The sequence below is a fragment of the Drosophila virilis genome, chromosome 4 (genome assembly GCF_030788295.1).
Source record: "Drosophila virilis strain 15010-1051.87 chromosome 4, Dvir_AGI_RSII-ME, whole genome shotgun sequence".
NCBI lineage: Eukaryota > Metazoa > Arthropoda > Insecta > Diptera > Drosophilidae > Drosophila > Drosophila virilis.
The window spans coordinates 24,839,677-24,855,556 of record NC_091546.1 but is presented as its reverse complement, the minus strand read 5'-3'; the positions used below and the strand labels follow the sequence as shown (position 1 = coordinate 24,855,556).

The 15,880-nt window shown below is 38.7% G+C and overlaps 2 protein-coding genes across 4 annotated transcripts; both read left to right on the top strand.

Annotated features, from left to right (window-relative positions):
• The first annotated feature begins 443 nt into the window (after positions 1-443).
• LOC6634187 (zinc finger protein Paris) lies at positions 444-1,679 on the top strand. The gene has a single exon (XM_002057744.3). It carries the CDS (start codon positions 444-446, stop codon positions 1,677-1,679), a length of 1,236 nt encoding a protein of 411 aa, XP_002057780.1.
• A 233-nt stretch (positions 1,680-1,912) lies between these two features.
• Positions 1,913-15,404, top strand: LOC6634188 (uncharacterized). 3 transcript variants are annotated; one of them, XM_015169845.3, is made up of 7 exons: positions 1,913-2,203; positions 5,301-5,400; positions 11,360-11,807; positions 11,874-11,969; positions 13,158-13,567; positions 13,628-14,047; positions 14,114-15,404. In XM_015169845.3, exons 3-7 carry the CDS (start codon positions 11,376-11,378, stop codon positions 14,439-14,441), a joined length of 1,686 nt encoding a protein of 561 aa, XP_015025331.1. In that variant the 5' UTR covers positions 1,913-2,203; positions 5,301-5,400; positions 11,360-11,375; the 3' UTR covers positions 14,442-15,404. The 3 variants fall into 3 exon arrangements, with proteins under 3 accessions (XP_015025331.1, XP_015025333.1, XP_002057781.1); XM_015169847.3 differs by lacking the exon at positions 5,301-5,400; XM_002057745.4 differs by lacking the exons at positions 1,913-2,203; positions 5,301-5,400 and adding an exon at positions 9,027-9,401.
• Positions 15,405-15,880: the final 476 nt, after the last annotated feature.

Below are 15,880 nucleotides of genomic sequence, written 5' to 3'. Positions count from 1 at the left end.
GCGCTTTAGAGAGAAGAGAGAGAATGAGAGCAGCGCTATAACATAGGAACATGTTGCGCTGTTATGCTAAATTCGCCGTAATATTCGATACTTTTTGAAATCGAGTTGTTCGCCGCAATCAAAAAAATGCACCATGACATAAGCTGGAGGTAAAGGACTACTATAAAAATCTTACATATTTTTAATTATACTCATATAAATGAAGAACACCTTAAACAATTTGTAGCGAATATGATAGCAAGGTAGATACATTCCTTAAGAAATTTTATTATCGATTATCGACGGCCACGAACTGCTTCTGGTATTTATAGCAATAACTGGTATTTTTTGTGCAGACCGTATTGTGTATTTGGCGGCAATCCAGTTGCGACCCACAATAAATATTGATATAGAAAAACATAAACAAAAACGGAATTTTTGAAAAATTTCACATTGCATATAACATGGATCAAGTTTGTCGCGTTTGCACAAGCAGCGCCGTCACCCTCGTGGATATATTCGCCAAGCGAGACCAATCCCAGGAGGAGCCCTGCCTGGCCGAGATGCTAAACGAATGCATCAACTGCCTCGTGCGACGCGACGATCCATTTCCCAAACAGATTTGCCTCTCCTGCGTGCTGGCCGCCCAGAATGCCTATCGCTTCAAGAAGCGATGCGAGCAGAGCCACAAGCACTTCTGCCAGCTGCTGGGCGGGGATTGCTGTGAAGATTGGCAATTCCCAGAATGTGGCATCAAAGTGGAAACTAATGAAATGGAGGAAATGCTGGAACACGAGCTTGTACCGCCGGACATAGCTGGGTGCATTAAGGTCGAGCCGGTGGAATCCATTGAACAGAGTACCACGACGAGACTCGATGCTGTCCAGCTAAATGAACCAGCCGAAGCTAGTCCAAAGTCAGTGCCAAGCGATAAAGCAGAGCAATGTCCCGTGTGCTCAAAGGTTTTCGCCAATCGCGGCAGTCTCAAGCGTCACATACGGATACACTCGGGCGAGCGGCCCTACAAATGCATCTACTGCCAGAAGGCGTTCAATCAGAGCTGCAATCTGGACAAACATATGCGCGTCCATTCGGGCGAACGGCCGTACAAGTGCGGCCAGTGCCTGAAGGCCTTCACCCAGAGCAACGTGTTGGCGAATCACCTGCGCATTCATGCCCACACCAACGTTGACGAACTACAGCCGCACAGGCGCACGCATTCCATCGAAACGAACTGGGCGGCGCTGGAAGCGCAGCGCCGCAGTCGAGCTGGCGAACGTGCCCACAAGTGCAGCCTCTGTACGAAGGCGTTTGCCAGCAAGAGGTATCTGCAGGAACACCTGCGCGCTCACTGTGGCGAGCGATCCTTTAAGTGCTGCCACTGCCCAAAGAATTTTGCCAACCGCGGAGATCTCGAGAGGCACAATCGCGTTCATTCCGGGGAACGGCCGTACGAATGCTCGCATTGCCCAAAGAGATTCAGCCAAGCTGTTAACCTGGAAAGGCACAAGCGCGTCCATTCAGGTGTTCGACCCTATCAGTGTCCCCACTGCCACATGGCATTTAAACAGAAAAGCCATTTGGTAAATCACATTCGCACTCATTCGGGAGAACGTCCGTTCCAGTGCTTACACTGCATGAAACGCTTTACCCGGCGCGAGTATCTTGGGAAGCATAGTCGTATTCACTCACTTAAATAAGCACTGAACCCCAAAGCAAAAATAAATAATATAAAGATCAGTAAATAAATTTTCTGCTACATTAAACAAACATTGTTAATTTTTTTGAAATTGTGCACATTTATCGAAATCGAAAAGACGATTTAATAATGTGAACAGTATCTTTTGAGCTTAACATACCAACGCACTGTTAAGTTAATACTGCTCTATTGTGAACCATCAGCATATTGCTGCGAATTAACAGCGTAGCACTGTAAAGTTAGCTGCGACAAAAAGAATACAACAAAAATCCGCATACGAAAGAAGTAATTTAACAAAATAAATAATAAACAAATAAAATGTGAAATATGCAATTTATTAACTAGCACACAGCTATTTTCTCTAAAGTTAATTGCAATCAAATTTAACATCAATCTGTGACGCTGGTATATATACGTATACATATATACGTATGTGATTGTGTTGTGTTGTGTGTGTGTATGTGTGCGTGCACTTTGTTTCCTGCTGCATAATTAGTTACCTTTTTTGTTTGGATTATTTGCTAGGTAAGTCATCAAGAATTTATTAATAAAACAAAAATACAATTAAATTGCCTACTAATCAGTTTTTGTCGCGTGCCCCTGTGACTCAATCAGCCGCTGCAGGTGGGTCTTTACCTGACGCCAGCATTATACAAACCTTAGTCATGCTCATTCCATTCGCCTGTTAAAGGCCTACATAAGAGCTTTATTTGTTGTCTGTCTGCAATGTTTGCACTCTGTTGTTGGCGCCGTTTGGGTGCAAGTGCACTCAAAATGCACCCAACTTACACCCGTACAATACGGACATTCAACCTGGTAGCAATAACAGACCTTAACCCTTTTAAGATGGTATTCTGTTAGCATTCAAACGGTTCCAGTTGAACACTTTACAGCTATGGCACACCAAAACGAACTGTGTAATTAGTGTGAATTACGTTCAAGTTAAAGTCAAGTTAAAAGCGCCTGATATAAGGCAAATAAAAACAATGTCAAAAGGCTGCAACGCTTGTCCACTGCAACCTAAAGCGTATGGGTGTGTGTGTGTGTGTGTGTGTGACAGTGCGTTCATTCACTTCCAAAATGGCTTTTGCGACGCTCTTCTGAAGATTTAATTGTTCGCATCCAGTGCGCGGCCTTCCACACGTAGTAATTACTGTGCATGCTGCTATCTCCCTCTCGCTAACTACGCAACTGTCTTTTTTTCTATTCTATTCTATTTACCACCGAACTTTATCTATTTACATGCACCCAATTACGTACGTTCTAGGTGCGCGTGCACCGAGCCAAACGTTTGGCATATGATAAACAATAACAGCTCAGTAAAAAAAAAAATATATGTACTTTTAATAGTTGTGAACAGTTGTTGGGCGAACGGTTTATTTATATTTAAAGTAACCTGATATTTATTAAAATTTGGTTAAAACGTGCAAAGTATGCACTTTTCACTTAAAGTAACAACAAATGTAAACATTTTTTTTACAAAGAGTTGCACTGTTTCAAAGAATCTATTAATAACTTTACGTTATATTAATATTTTTTAAGCAATTTTTCTGACTGAAAAAAAAGGAACCAAAAAGCTTGAGTCAAACACATTCAGAATATTCAGCAAGGTCTGTTTTAAGAGAACTTTCAATTTTATTTGAAATATTCACTACGAACAGAATATGTAAAAGCATATAACTTTGCCAAATACGTACATAGACTGAGTTCTTTGCAATCCAAGGCCGTATAGGCCTGCCTTAGACGAAGATCACAGTATCCGAGTACCTTTTAAAAAGTTAAGTGGATAGTTTGTGCCTACATATATCCATTACTTGTGAGTTTGAGTCTGCTGGCAATCAAGGCCCGTGCCGATCAATAGAGTGTCTGCTCTGCTGGGCTGCTTTGAAAGAGTCACCAGATATTATGATCTAATGATTCTGTTAAAGCTTCTATTGAGATTTGACTTGTTTATAAGGTTTATAAATAAATATTAGGAATCTTTCAGTATCATCTGTCATATATGTCACTTTAGCTGTAGTTGCCTGACATCAGGTTCAAAGGGCATTTTCACTTTCGAATCGCACGTCACACGCAACGTGGCCGGACATCTCTCGAGCATTTCACTTAAATATGATTGAATCAGTTTAATTGATTGCACACATGCATACCTACACACACACACATACACGGAAACGTGCGTGTGTGTGTGTGTAAATATAGAGCATGATTTTGTTGTTTACGCTTATGATTTTGTTGCATCGCTCGCAATTTGCAATTTGAGGGCAGGTCAGTCCGCAGAGTCGAACCGAGTCGAGGCGAGGCAGCGCTGGCAATAAATATATATATATAAAAAAAAAAAACAAATGCTCGCACAATTAATTTACATTTATTACACGTGCCGCGCTTTGCGCCTCCCTTCAGCTCCTTCACAAGTCGCCGACGACACGCGCTAACCAAAGCGCCCCGTCCAAATTTATGCCCAGACCTCAGGCCCCGTGCAAATGTAAATGTAACACCCACTTAGATGCCTTCTGTCGTATAAAATTACGTGCTCTGCGAATGCCCACACGTTGCCCCTCTTAAATCTTGTTGGGACGATTAGCCGTATGCTGCCTGTGCGTAGGTGGGCTATGACACCTATGACATCGACGGAACATGCATACATATCGAATGAGACATGAATAAGGTTCATTGAGAAATATTAAATAGAAAGTCTATAGCTCAAAACAATTGCTATTTCATCTTAAAGAAAGTTTAGTTTCCAGGATTCCCTCGCTAAAGAGAATATGAGGCATAGATTTAAATAAATTTATGATATTAAAGTTAGAGTTAATCAATATTTTGATAGATTATTTTTGGTATTTTTATGGAGCCTTATAAATTTGCTAGAATAAGAGTTTGCACTTATTTGTTTCGTAATATAATTGTTGCAAATATATTCTGCACATTCTGAACGAATTTAGATGCCGAAAAAAATCAATTAAATCCACTTTTCTCTGATTAGTTTTTTAGTATCTTCAGTAAGTAAAAGAAATATCTGATTTATGATATTAATATTCAAATATAAATATATTTGTCATAAAGAAATTTGGCAAAAGGCAGATTTTCCACAAATAAATTTAGAAGAAATAGCTGATTTATGATATTTAATTCTTGATATATTTGTTTGTGGAATAGAATTATTGGAATCTGGGAAAAATATTCAATTTTTAGTCAAGTTTTGTGTTGAACTATAAAGTTCAGTATTCACAGAATTCTTCAAGTAAAATCGTGCATCTATTAAATATCATAAGTCAACAATTTTCTATGACTTATTTGTATGACAAAAATGCCTGAAATGTTTGTAGCTGTTGGCACATATGCAATTAGGACACCAATTATTTTCGTGTAGATTGAACAGGCAGTGCCATTAGAGAGCTTTCACATGAATAGCTAAAATTCATGTATGATATATTTAGGTGGTGTTTTAGCCAAGCATTTAATTGGCATGAGTAAGCCGTCTTTAGCGTTGTCTTGCCCGCAGAGACTAATTAGTCAGCGAGCAGCCGCGCTCCCTGGCCAAGTGTAAAGGTGCCTTCGCTACGTCCATTATATATTTTCTTATACATATGAACATACAGCTAACGTAATTCTCTTACAGCTAACACTAATATTGCTCAGAAATTAAGTCGCAAAGTGCTTCCCCTCTCATAAGAATCAGCGCCCTCAATGAACCAACACGTGCTCCCAATTCAAGTACTGTGAGTATTTACTATCAACGAAATAAGTACTTAATCGATTGGTTTGATCCTTTGCATGAGTTTGAAGCTGGCTGTTGCATGTGCCATGCATTTACAACAATAAATAATAGTATACTATGCATGAATACGCCCGAACCAAATGCTATATCGCACTGCGCAATCAGCACACCTTTCATATCGATTCGTGTATTTGTGTGGGGCTTTTATTTATTATTGTTTTACTTGCGTAATTTTAGATTTTGCTGTTTGTATGACAACGTCTCGCATGTTAGTTTAAGTTTCAATGCTAAAGTCCCTAATGGGAGAAAACTGGATGTACGCAGTGTTAAAGCTCAATGTCCAAAAAGAAATGTAAAGTGTAAAGTATTTGCACAGAACTCAACAAATGTTAGTACGGGCTGTTACGAACAATTATGTTATGTTGCCTTTAACATAGTTATGTTATGGGTAATGTTCAATGATTTATTCCCGCGTATACTTATGATGCGCCATTTGTTATGTTGTAATAAAAATTTTTATGAGTGAGCGAACGCCTGACAGATAATATAATATAAGTCTAAATTCTCGCTGCTTTTCCGTATGTACTAATCTTATCGGCACAAATGTACTAAAAAATCAATGAGTCATCCAGGCGATGTTTTGATAAGAGTACTGCAATTACTTTGCCGCCCCCCCCTTGCCCAATTTGTCATTAAGCCGCTGACTTAGCGATGACTGATCTTTGATTATACGCCATAGCTAAGTAGCTAATGGGTTTCGATTCATAATCACCCAACGTCAGGGCTTGGGTGTGATAAAGAGTGTTGCCCTTATCAGCTAGTGTTTAGCCTACACATATGTTTTGGGGGTGTACGAGTATGCCTGGGCTAGCCAAGCCGAATCTCCAGAGACGACAAACCCTTCACTCAACACTTTTTATGTTCAGAAAACAAAGAACACGCATGAAAAAGATTTTTATGCGAAAGCAAATAAATAAATGAACGCAGGCAATTTGTTATGAAAAGTATTCTAAAAGCGGAAATATGCTGCATATGGTAATGGCATCAATTAGCATTCTGTGAGTTTGTGTGGATCCCCCATCTGTTTGGGATTTTATGTGTGTTTTTCTTTGGCAACACAGTAAACACCTTTGTTTATTTGCACCTAAGTTTTTCTTTTAATGAACACTAATAGCAGCTAAATGCTCTTCGTGCATATTTCAAATAATTCTGATGAGATTTTAACGTCATCGTAAATTAATTATTATGCATCGAGGCTCATGAGATACACTCAAAGATGGTATTGCATATAATAATAAAACTGTTTATATATAAATTAGCAGCTGCAGAAGCTGTGCTGAGCTATGAATTAGCCTAACATGTATCAAGTACATGTACATCAATAAGTACTTACCAGGAAAAGAACGGAGGTAGACAGACTTTTGTTTGTACACATCACTGCAAAAATAAAGAAATAAAAAGTGGATTAGAGATAGGGAAATTAAATTAAATTAAAAATAAAGCACGCTAATAAAAAAAGAGTGTTAGCATAAAGTGTATTTGTCTTCAAGTAGAACTTGTTAACTTTATACAAGGAATCAAATCTAAGTTCAAGTCATGAAAATCGCTTTAAAAATTAAGGATAGATTTGAACAATGTGAAGTACACTTGGTCCTTGTGTTCGTCAGGTATTCGTATATCAATTTTAAACATCATTTAAACACAAATTTTCCGACCGTGGAAAATGTGAATCGTTCCCCAAGACGAAATACAAAAAGCTGCAATCAACAACATATTTTGTAGATATTTTAAAAAAGATCTTAGTCAGCCCTAAAAATATAATATAATAAAAAAAAACGATGCAAGTATGTGTTACGCCCCTTTTGAGCATAGTTTTGGGCGTACTTGCGAGTGTTGTTAACCTATTTGATAAAAAGTACAAGAATGATTGTGATTATATAAGTTTTTTGATATACAAATTTAATTATCAATCATTAAATCCTTGCCGTCATAGTCATGTGCCATTATTTTTAGAGCAGCGCTAATCTAGAGAGCAGAAAATAAAACAAAATACCAAATAATGAAACGTGCCTGCGCTTAAAGCAAATGTGGAAATGTGGTATCGTGACAAGATCCACATTTCTGTTCACTCGATCGGCATGTGTAAATATTGAAACGCACTCACGATCGTTCGTTCAACTATGGGCCATGGACGTCATAGCTTTTTTCACAAACCTGCCCCTTGGGCATCTAAGTGTACGATCATGCGATGATGAGCGACTTGTTGCGCTGCATAGACCAAAAACCAGTCGATTGTAACTTTGCTGCGGGCGCCACAAACTAGTTTCGCATGGATCGCTTTTTTCTCTCCCTCTCTCTATGTTTTCTTGACCACACTTGATTAATAATAGTTGACTATGAGGGAGTAGCTTATACAATTTGAGCTAATTTTGGCTTACATCTGTTGTTTTACATATTTAGAAATTTCTTTAGCTGTAAACTATTTAGTTTACACAAAGTACACAAGCCCTGCAGTTAAAATTCGACCGCACTAAATGCTTTTGCATTTAAAGATATAAATAATTATATGGCTGGCAATAAAACTGCAGTTTACACAATCGTTAAATGTTGATTGGTTTATTTTCAAGTGACTTAAACATCTGTCGAGATATGTTTGTGTTTCTCGTACTAACCTCTAGTTGTTCCAGTTGACAGCGAGGCGCATATATTACATTCTCTCGATAATTACGCACAACTTTTGGCAATTATTTGTCATAAATTATTATTATGAACGAAGCCTAATTTTTAATTGACGCCAGAGCAAAGCGCTTTAAGTCCAGATACATACACAGATAGTTAGCTTTATATATATATAAAGTTATGAACATATGTGTGCAATATTTAATGCCTGCTGATCCGACGCTTAAATTTATTTCAATTTCAATTGAACAGCCAAACGGTTTTTGTTTACAGACGCGTCGCGCCTTTAATGCACATTGTACAAACATATGTGTGTTCAACATTAATTAATTGATTTTTAAACTATTGTGGAATGTACTTTTTTTCATAGGCCTTCTTTCTCTCATACACACGTGCACTGCTTGCCTCTGGCGGGCGTGACGTATACGCAGCGTACTCTCCTGTGCACTGCTTGCGGCCGAACTCAACACGATCGCTGTTAAAGTTTGTGTCAGTTAACAGTGCGCACTAGTGCTGAGCGCGTGTCGTGATAACAGCCTAACAAAAGCTTTGGGAAAATAGAAACTGGAACTTTTGCTTGACTTTGTACGTGAATTGAACTAGGTGAAAATTCTTATAAGAAAAAGCGCTAGTTATAAATACCAAGTCATTGTCATTAGGCAATATACTATTTTTATATTCGTACAAATAGTAAATTAGAAATATTTTCAATTATCATAACCAGACTATAAATATTTTTAATGATTGTGCATGAATCAGCATAATAAAATGCAGCAGGGGAGGTAGATCTCTCTGAAATGACTCTCTGACACTTGTTCATCACCAGCGCGAATCGCTGGCCAGTTAACAGAGTGCTTGTTGCGACACGCACAGCTACACAGAGAGATACATTTTAGTTAACAGCCTGGATCGCAGCAGGTTCTCTCTTTTAGTATAGGCAGCGTCGGCGTCGCGTTATGATCGCTCGGGTGCGTTGGCACGCGTTCTCCAACTTTAGCGACTGTGTGCACAAACAAAAGCAAATCAACAAACAAACAAGCTCATAAATACCCACTGCGAGTATCTATAGAAAATACATATTAAAACAAAACAAAAAGAGCACAGAGACACACACACATATATATATATATATTATTTACCCCTACAAGCGGTGTGTGCTATTTTTATTTTCGGGCTTCTTGTAATGTGAAAAAAACCCTCTTTCAACATAACCAAAAACGGGCCAGTTATAATGCAAGGGACGCTGCAGGCGTCTCTTTTCGGGCATTACGAGTATTATTTTGATTTAAGCAATTATTGAAAACAGCCAAAATGCAATACACGGTATGTAATACTCTCTCTCCCTCCCTCTCTCTCTCTCTCTCTCTCCTTCTCTCTCGCTCTTTCTCTGAGAGACCTTCTGCACTTTTAGTCGCATGCCTGGCTTATTATCTCGTTTGCCCTTTGACCGCGTTTTGCCTAGCAATATATGTAAATATTTCCGGTCTAGGGCTAAAATTTAGCCCTATAGGGTTTAGAGCTGCAAAATATTTTGCAATTAAACAGTTGCTCAGCGTTGTCTTTCGCTCAGCGTTTATCTTATCGCTAGTCAGCTACTAAAATTCTTCTAGAAAGCAAAAGCAAATAAGCAACAGCCACAATAACATACATTAAAATTTCTGGGCATATATTGCCTACACATTCACATTCACAATTTATTTATGGCATAATTTCAATGTATTGCCAAATGTTGTTGCTTAAGCTATAAAGAAAAGGTATGAAAAAGTCGAAGTTGAAGTTGAAGAAAAAACAATTCAAGCAAATGTGTCACAAAGCTTTTTGTTCAATTTTATTAAACGACATTGAATTGTCTTAAATGTTAAACAAAATTAAGTTATTTTAAACTTCGTATGCATACGAAAATTCTATATAAATACGCCCCTCTGCCAAAATTAAACGCCTCTTCAAATTTAATGGGCAAAGCGTTTCCCCTGCTCCAAAGTTGGAAATTGTGGGCCATTAAGCCACCATCAACATTAGGTAAGACAGGTAAAAACTAAGTATATTCGCTCTCTTCTACTGCTGCTTGTTATCAGCGAGAAAGAAGAAAATAGAAGAACGGCAAGAAATGCTGAAACGAATTGTATGGCAACAAGAATTGAAGAGAATAATAATTAATATTATTACTAATAATAATTAAAATGGCGCTGATGAACAAAGCACATGACACGACGCGCAAATCATCCTTCCCTCTCTCTCTCTATAGCTATAGCTAAGCCTTTTTGCTTTGAAAACTCAATTTTCAGACACGTCTCATGCATTTCAATTGGTTAATATATACATATATATGGAACGGCAGCTCAATGGATTTGCCCAGTTGTCCAGTTGACCAGTTGTCAATATCAGTTCCATCGTTTTCATTGCGGGTGTCAAGTGCTGGCAGGCATTTTTATCGATGTCGCCTTTCCGTTTCCATCTGTCTCTATTTAACTTTGATGGATGGCTGAGGCATCGTTGTGAAAATAATAACAATGCTAAGCCATAAACCACACTTTTGCCATTTTGCAGCCCTTTTCATAATGATGGATCTTATGGGGTCAGTGCCGTGGCCCGAACACTTGTCGCTCCAATTCTCGTTGTGAGGGGTAGTCAGAATAATGAAGCTTATTTATTATCGAGCAAGGGAAAGAAAAAAATGAAACTATTCATTTATTATTTGTTGTCTAGAAAGCAGCATTTCTTGTTATGATTTTTATATTGTTTGCTTAGGCTTAGAAAAGTGGAAAATGGGTGGAAACCTGTTGTGTAAGCCTTTTGTGATCTACGAAGCAATTCAAGTGTAAATATTTCTTTGAAACATTCTTCACAGTAAAATTCTGTCAGCTAAAAATACCAAAAAAAAAAAAAAAAAAAAAAAAAATACTAGGAAATAATGTTAGATTTTGTGTAATAATAATATTAAATTACAACAATTTTATGTGATTATGAAATGTTTAAAATTGTTGCCATAAAAAAATTATGACCTTTGCATGTTAGTCGAAAGACTTTTATTTTTTTACAGTGACTACCCCTATTTTTTTTTTTTTTGTTACACAAACACATATTTGCATTTGTTTTTAGCGACCTCAGACGAGACTCAAATGTTTATTCAAATGACAAAGGGTGTTGGTCGTTGTTGTTTGTGTGTTGGTTGTGCAAACAGTTTGTCATATTGGTTTATCGATTCGGAAAACTTGATAATTAATTTATGAACTTGTCCGCAGCCCACTAACATCTAGTTTTTCTTTCGCACCGATTTGCAGCTAATTTGAAGAAAGAATGCTACCGAGCCTGGACACCCTTATGCGTTGCTCCAAGCGTGTGCTGCAGTCGCCGATGGAGGCGGTCAAGATGCACAGCAACGGCCATAGCAAGGCGCCCGGCGGCGGCATCTATGGCCCCTTTACGCCGGCCAACGATCTGAGCTGTTCCGGTCGCGGCGATTGCGTCAATAACACATGCGTCTGTGACATACGCTATGCCGGCGATGAGTGCGACTTCTTTAATTTGCCCTACTATGCGGGCATATCCACTGTCTTCTATGTGGTGGCCCTCGTCTCGGTCATCCAGCTGCTCATTTGCATTGTGGCCGAGTATCAGCGGCTCAAACAGCCATCGATTCTGCGCGCCTGCCGCATCACCACACAAAAGCTACTCTACTTTATGGTATTTGTTGCATCCTCGCTGCGCGGCGCCTACTTCACCACACCTGTAAGTACTCCAATCCAATCCAATATAATTTGTTGAAATATTAATTGATTTTCTCCTGCTTTACAGCTGGATCTGCAGCCTCAGTGGGCCGTCACATTGATGTCCGCCTACTATCCGCTGCTCATGACCTGCGCTTCCCTCATCGTCTGCATGTGGGCCGAGGTGAGTTGACGAGTCGATGATGAGTTGCTCCTCATTGAATTACAGATGAGCGCGTGAGAATTACTGGCGAATTGCTAACAACAAAAAAAAAAAAACAAAAGTTCTCGCAATTTTCATTTTGTTTGCATTTACAAAAAGTCGTAGATCTTGTCCGTGCCGTGCAATTTCCAGCTTAAATCTTTCTCACAATATTGTTACTTTAATTGGAATTGAAAATGGGAAACGGAAATCTAGAACTGCATTTTAAGCAAATTCTCTAGTTAAGTTTGCCAAGTAACAACAATTTTTCGATAAGTTTTTCAATTATATTAATTAATATAAATCCAAATAATAGGACTAGAAAATCCAAAGGGTTAAAAATATGCAGAATTTGCAAACAATTCTCGCAATATTTCAATTCCCATGTGGAAGCTAAGCAATTAAGCAAATAACTAATACAAGAGCTTAACCAACTTTTAAATAGAATTTTTAAGGCCAGGCCGAGTAAATTTGTTTAATCTAAACGCTGATAAGCATATCCCAGCTATAGTTGAGTTAAAATCATAAAAAAAATATATATAAAATAAAAGAGAATTATGTTTACGATTGTACTCCGCTGTATTCAAATCTTATCCCAACTTCAAGAGCTTTTTTTTTTTTATAAGGCTCAATCTTATCTGTATGTATTTCTTAGATAAGTCAGGAACTCTCTTCTCTGAGCACAAAAACTAATAAGCTTTATTCAAATCTTATTCTCGTATAAGCAAATAATTCAATAGCGTCACGAGTAGAGCACGAAATCTAAAACTTATCACGAGGTGTTTTTGTAAAGCCCAATCTTATCTAAATGCCACGCTCATTTTGTGACAGCCAGTGAGTAAATATTTTGTAGGTGTGTTAGAAACTCTTTTTCTGAACACAAATATAATATTGGGTGCTATCACACAACCATCTGCAATCTCAAGTGCGACAGTTGTTCGAGTGCTTGAGTGCAAATGTACCCAATTTATATATTTGTTTGTTCATTCGCAATTACAATTGTTTTTCAACGCTTCCCATATCGCAATAGGCGAGCGCAATTTATCGCGCCCATTAATTAGACTTATGGGAACGTTTGAAAGTCGAGTACGTGCGCACTTTCCTGCATATTGGCCACATGTATAAATATATATACATATATTAGTTGATTTGTGTGGCTTTTCTTTTCAGATATTTCACCTGCGCGACATACGCTGGGAGAGGTCGCAGTTCCTGTCGAAGAGCTTCCTGGGCTTTGTCGCGTTCAACTTCTTCCTGTACAGCCTGTTCGGCATTGAGGTGTTCAGTTCGCTGATCAACTCGGAGCGTCGTGATTATGCGCACATCTTCAATGGCTGTTATGCTGTGCTCCTGCTGATTGTCGTTATCTTCTTTCTGATTTATGGCGTTGAGGTGTTCTTCAAGCTGCGTGGCGGTTTTGTCTACGATCAGACGGGCAAAATACTTGGACCCAGCGAGGCAATCGTGAATGCCTCGCAGCTGCATCAGTCGCGCTTCGGTTTGCTCAGCCAGGGCATAATGCTAATTGTGATTGTCGGTTTTCTCACCTCCGAAACGCTTGGTGACTTCTGGAAGGCCAAGTAAGTCCTCGCTTGCCATTTTAAATGTAAACGTGAATTGATTGCTTTTTTGTTTAACAGAGTGCCTGTCAATTCGCGCAACTGGTATGACATAATCTTTCGTATTGCCGAAATAGGCGTTGCCTTGTGGTTTCCGTGCTGTCTGTGGAACTGTATGGCACCGGAACAGCTTTGGATACTGAACCCACGCAAGCTGCTGTCGCGTCAAATCGATCCATCGATACCGACCCTCAATGCGGACAGCAATAAGCTATCGCCCGAGGAGGGCCAGACGTTCTTGACCAAAAAGGATTGCTGGATATGCTATGACAGCGATAAGCCCGAGCCGCTCATCCAGCCCTGTCGATGCACTGGCGACGTCAGCTCCGTGCATCACGAGTGCCTTAAACGCTGGTTAGTCGAGAGCTGCAGCAGCAACAACGAGGCTCAGCTGGCGTGCAAGGTTTGCTCGCATCCATACGAAATTGAGAAATCCAAAAAGTAAGTTAACCACAAAATCCATTCTAATCAACAATATTTCTAACCGCCTCCAACTGCGCTCTATAGACTCGAGTGGGACAAAGGCTTTACCATTCAGCACTGGATGAAGACCGTCATATTGATCACGCTAATGTGTGTGACCGGAGCCACAGCCTGGGCCATTATACAAATGTACGTGGATCCGTTGGTGCGCGTCCTGACCGTTGGCGTCGCAGTACTGATTGGCTATGTGTGCGTCAAGTGTCTGGGCGAGAATACTGTGGTGGCGTATCAGCGTGCCAAAGTCAGCTCCATTAATATTGTGACCAGCTCCGAAATGGAGAAGCTGCATACCATATGCGAGGATGTCAGTGCTAGCACCTCCGCGGCAGCAGCTGTGCAGGCCGCCTCCTAAAACAATAAGCACTTGAAGTCTATGCCATAAGGAAACATCACACCCATACACAGTTGCATACAAATCCGTAAGATATATATATGCAGACAGACGACAGACACTATACATACGATTTAGTTTAGATTAGCGCCCGTTTAGCACACATATTTTGCTCAATATCCCCCCCTAAAATTCTTCTTCCCCGCAAACTGTGTACATAGGTTTTAAGTCATTTTAGTGTTTAGGAAAAACGGTTCGAAAAAAAAAACGAGTCAATTTTGTCTCTCAAAGTAGCACGCATTATTCCAAGCGGTACATGTATTAAAACGAAAACGGAAGAAAGAGAAAAGCAAAAGCAAAAGCAAAGCCAAATATTATATAATTTATGTACCACACATATAAGCCAGTATCAATTATACACAAATTATCGAGAACGTCTTGAGATTATGATTATGATGAGAACACGTTGCCAAGTAGCTGGAGAAGTTTTTAAAATTAAATACGCGTAGGTAACAACGGCACCAGTCAATGTCAGTCTAGCTGAGCATGTTTGTAGTTTTTAGAGTACACGTTAAGTTCTTAAACACGGCACAGCTAAGTTTATTTGGCGAATATTAATTTAGGAACACACACACACACACACATTTATATACAAAAATACTTGTATTCATTATTTTTTTTTTAATTTGTATTCAACGCGAATACAGTTCGCAATACACCTTAAGCTTATACTTAACAAATCTAATTTATAAACCATTTATATATTTATTTATATATATATATATATATATATGTATGTAAAAAGCGCTCACATTTGAATTGTGTTATTCAAAGCGATTTTGCTAATCAAGCATAGTTTCAACAAATTATCAACAACAAATTGAACACAACATATTTACACCTTAAGCTTATATACATTTTTGTGATAAACCAGTTTAATATAAAAAAAAAACATTTATATCAAATAAAATTCGTGTTTTTAAATATGTTTAAAGATAACTGCACTCTCTCTCTCTCTATATATATATGGATTTCGATGATTGTTAGTCTAGGATATTTGTATACCCTGAACCCATTAAAAATGTGTGTAACAGGCAGAAGGAAGCATCTCCGACCCCATAAAGTATACATATTCTTGATCAGCATCAATAGCTGAATCGATCTAGCCATGTCCGTCTGTCTGTCCGTATATATGAACGCAAGGATCTCAGAATCTACAAGAAATTTTAGATGTAGGTGCTTCCGATAATCGATAACTTACCCCGTTTCCAAGCAATCGATAAAAATCGATGTCGATATCCTGTTTTTTGGGCTATTTTGGTAAATAATAAGAGCTAGAGTCACCAAACTCGACATATAGCTTATAAAATAAAATATATATATGCATTTGATGTTGGAAGAAATGGGTTCAGGATATCCCCAGGTCGGAAGCTACCGACTAGAACCCCTTGTTATGAAAT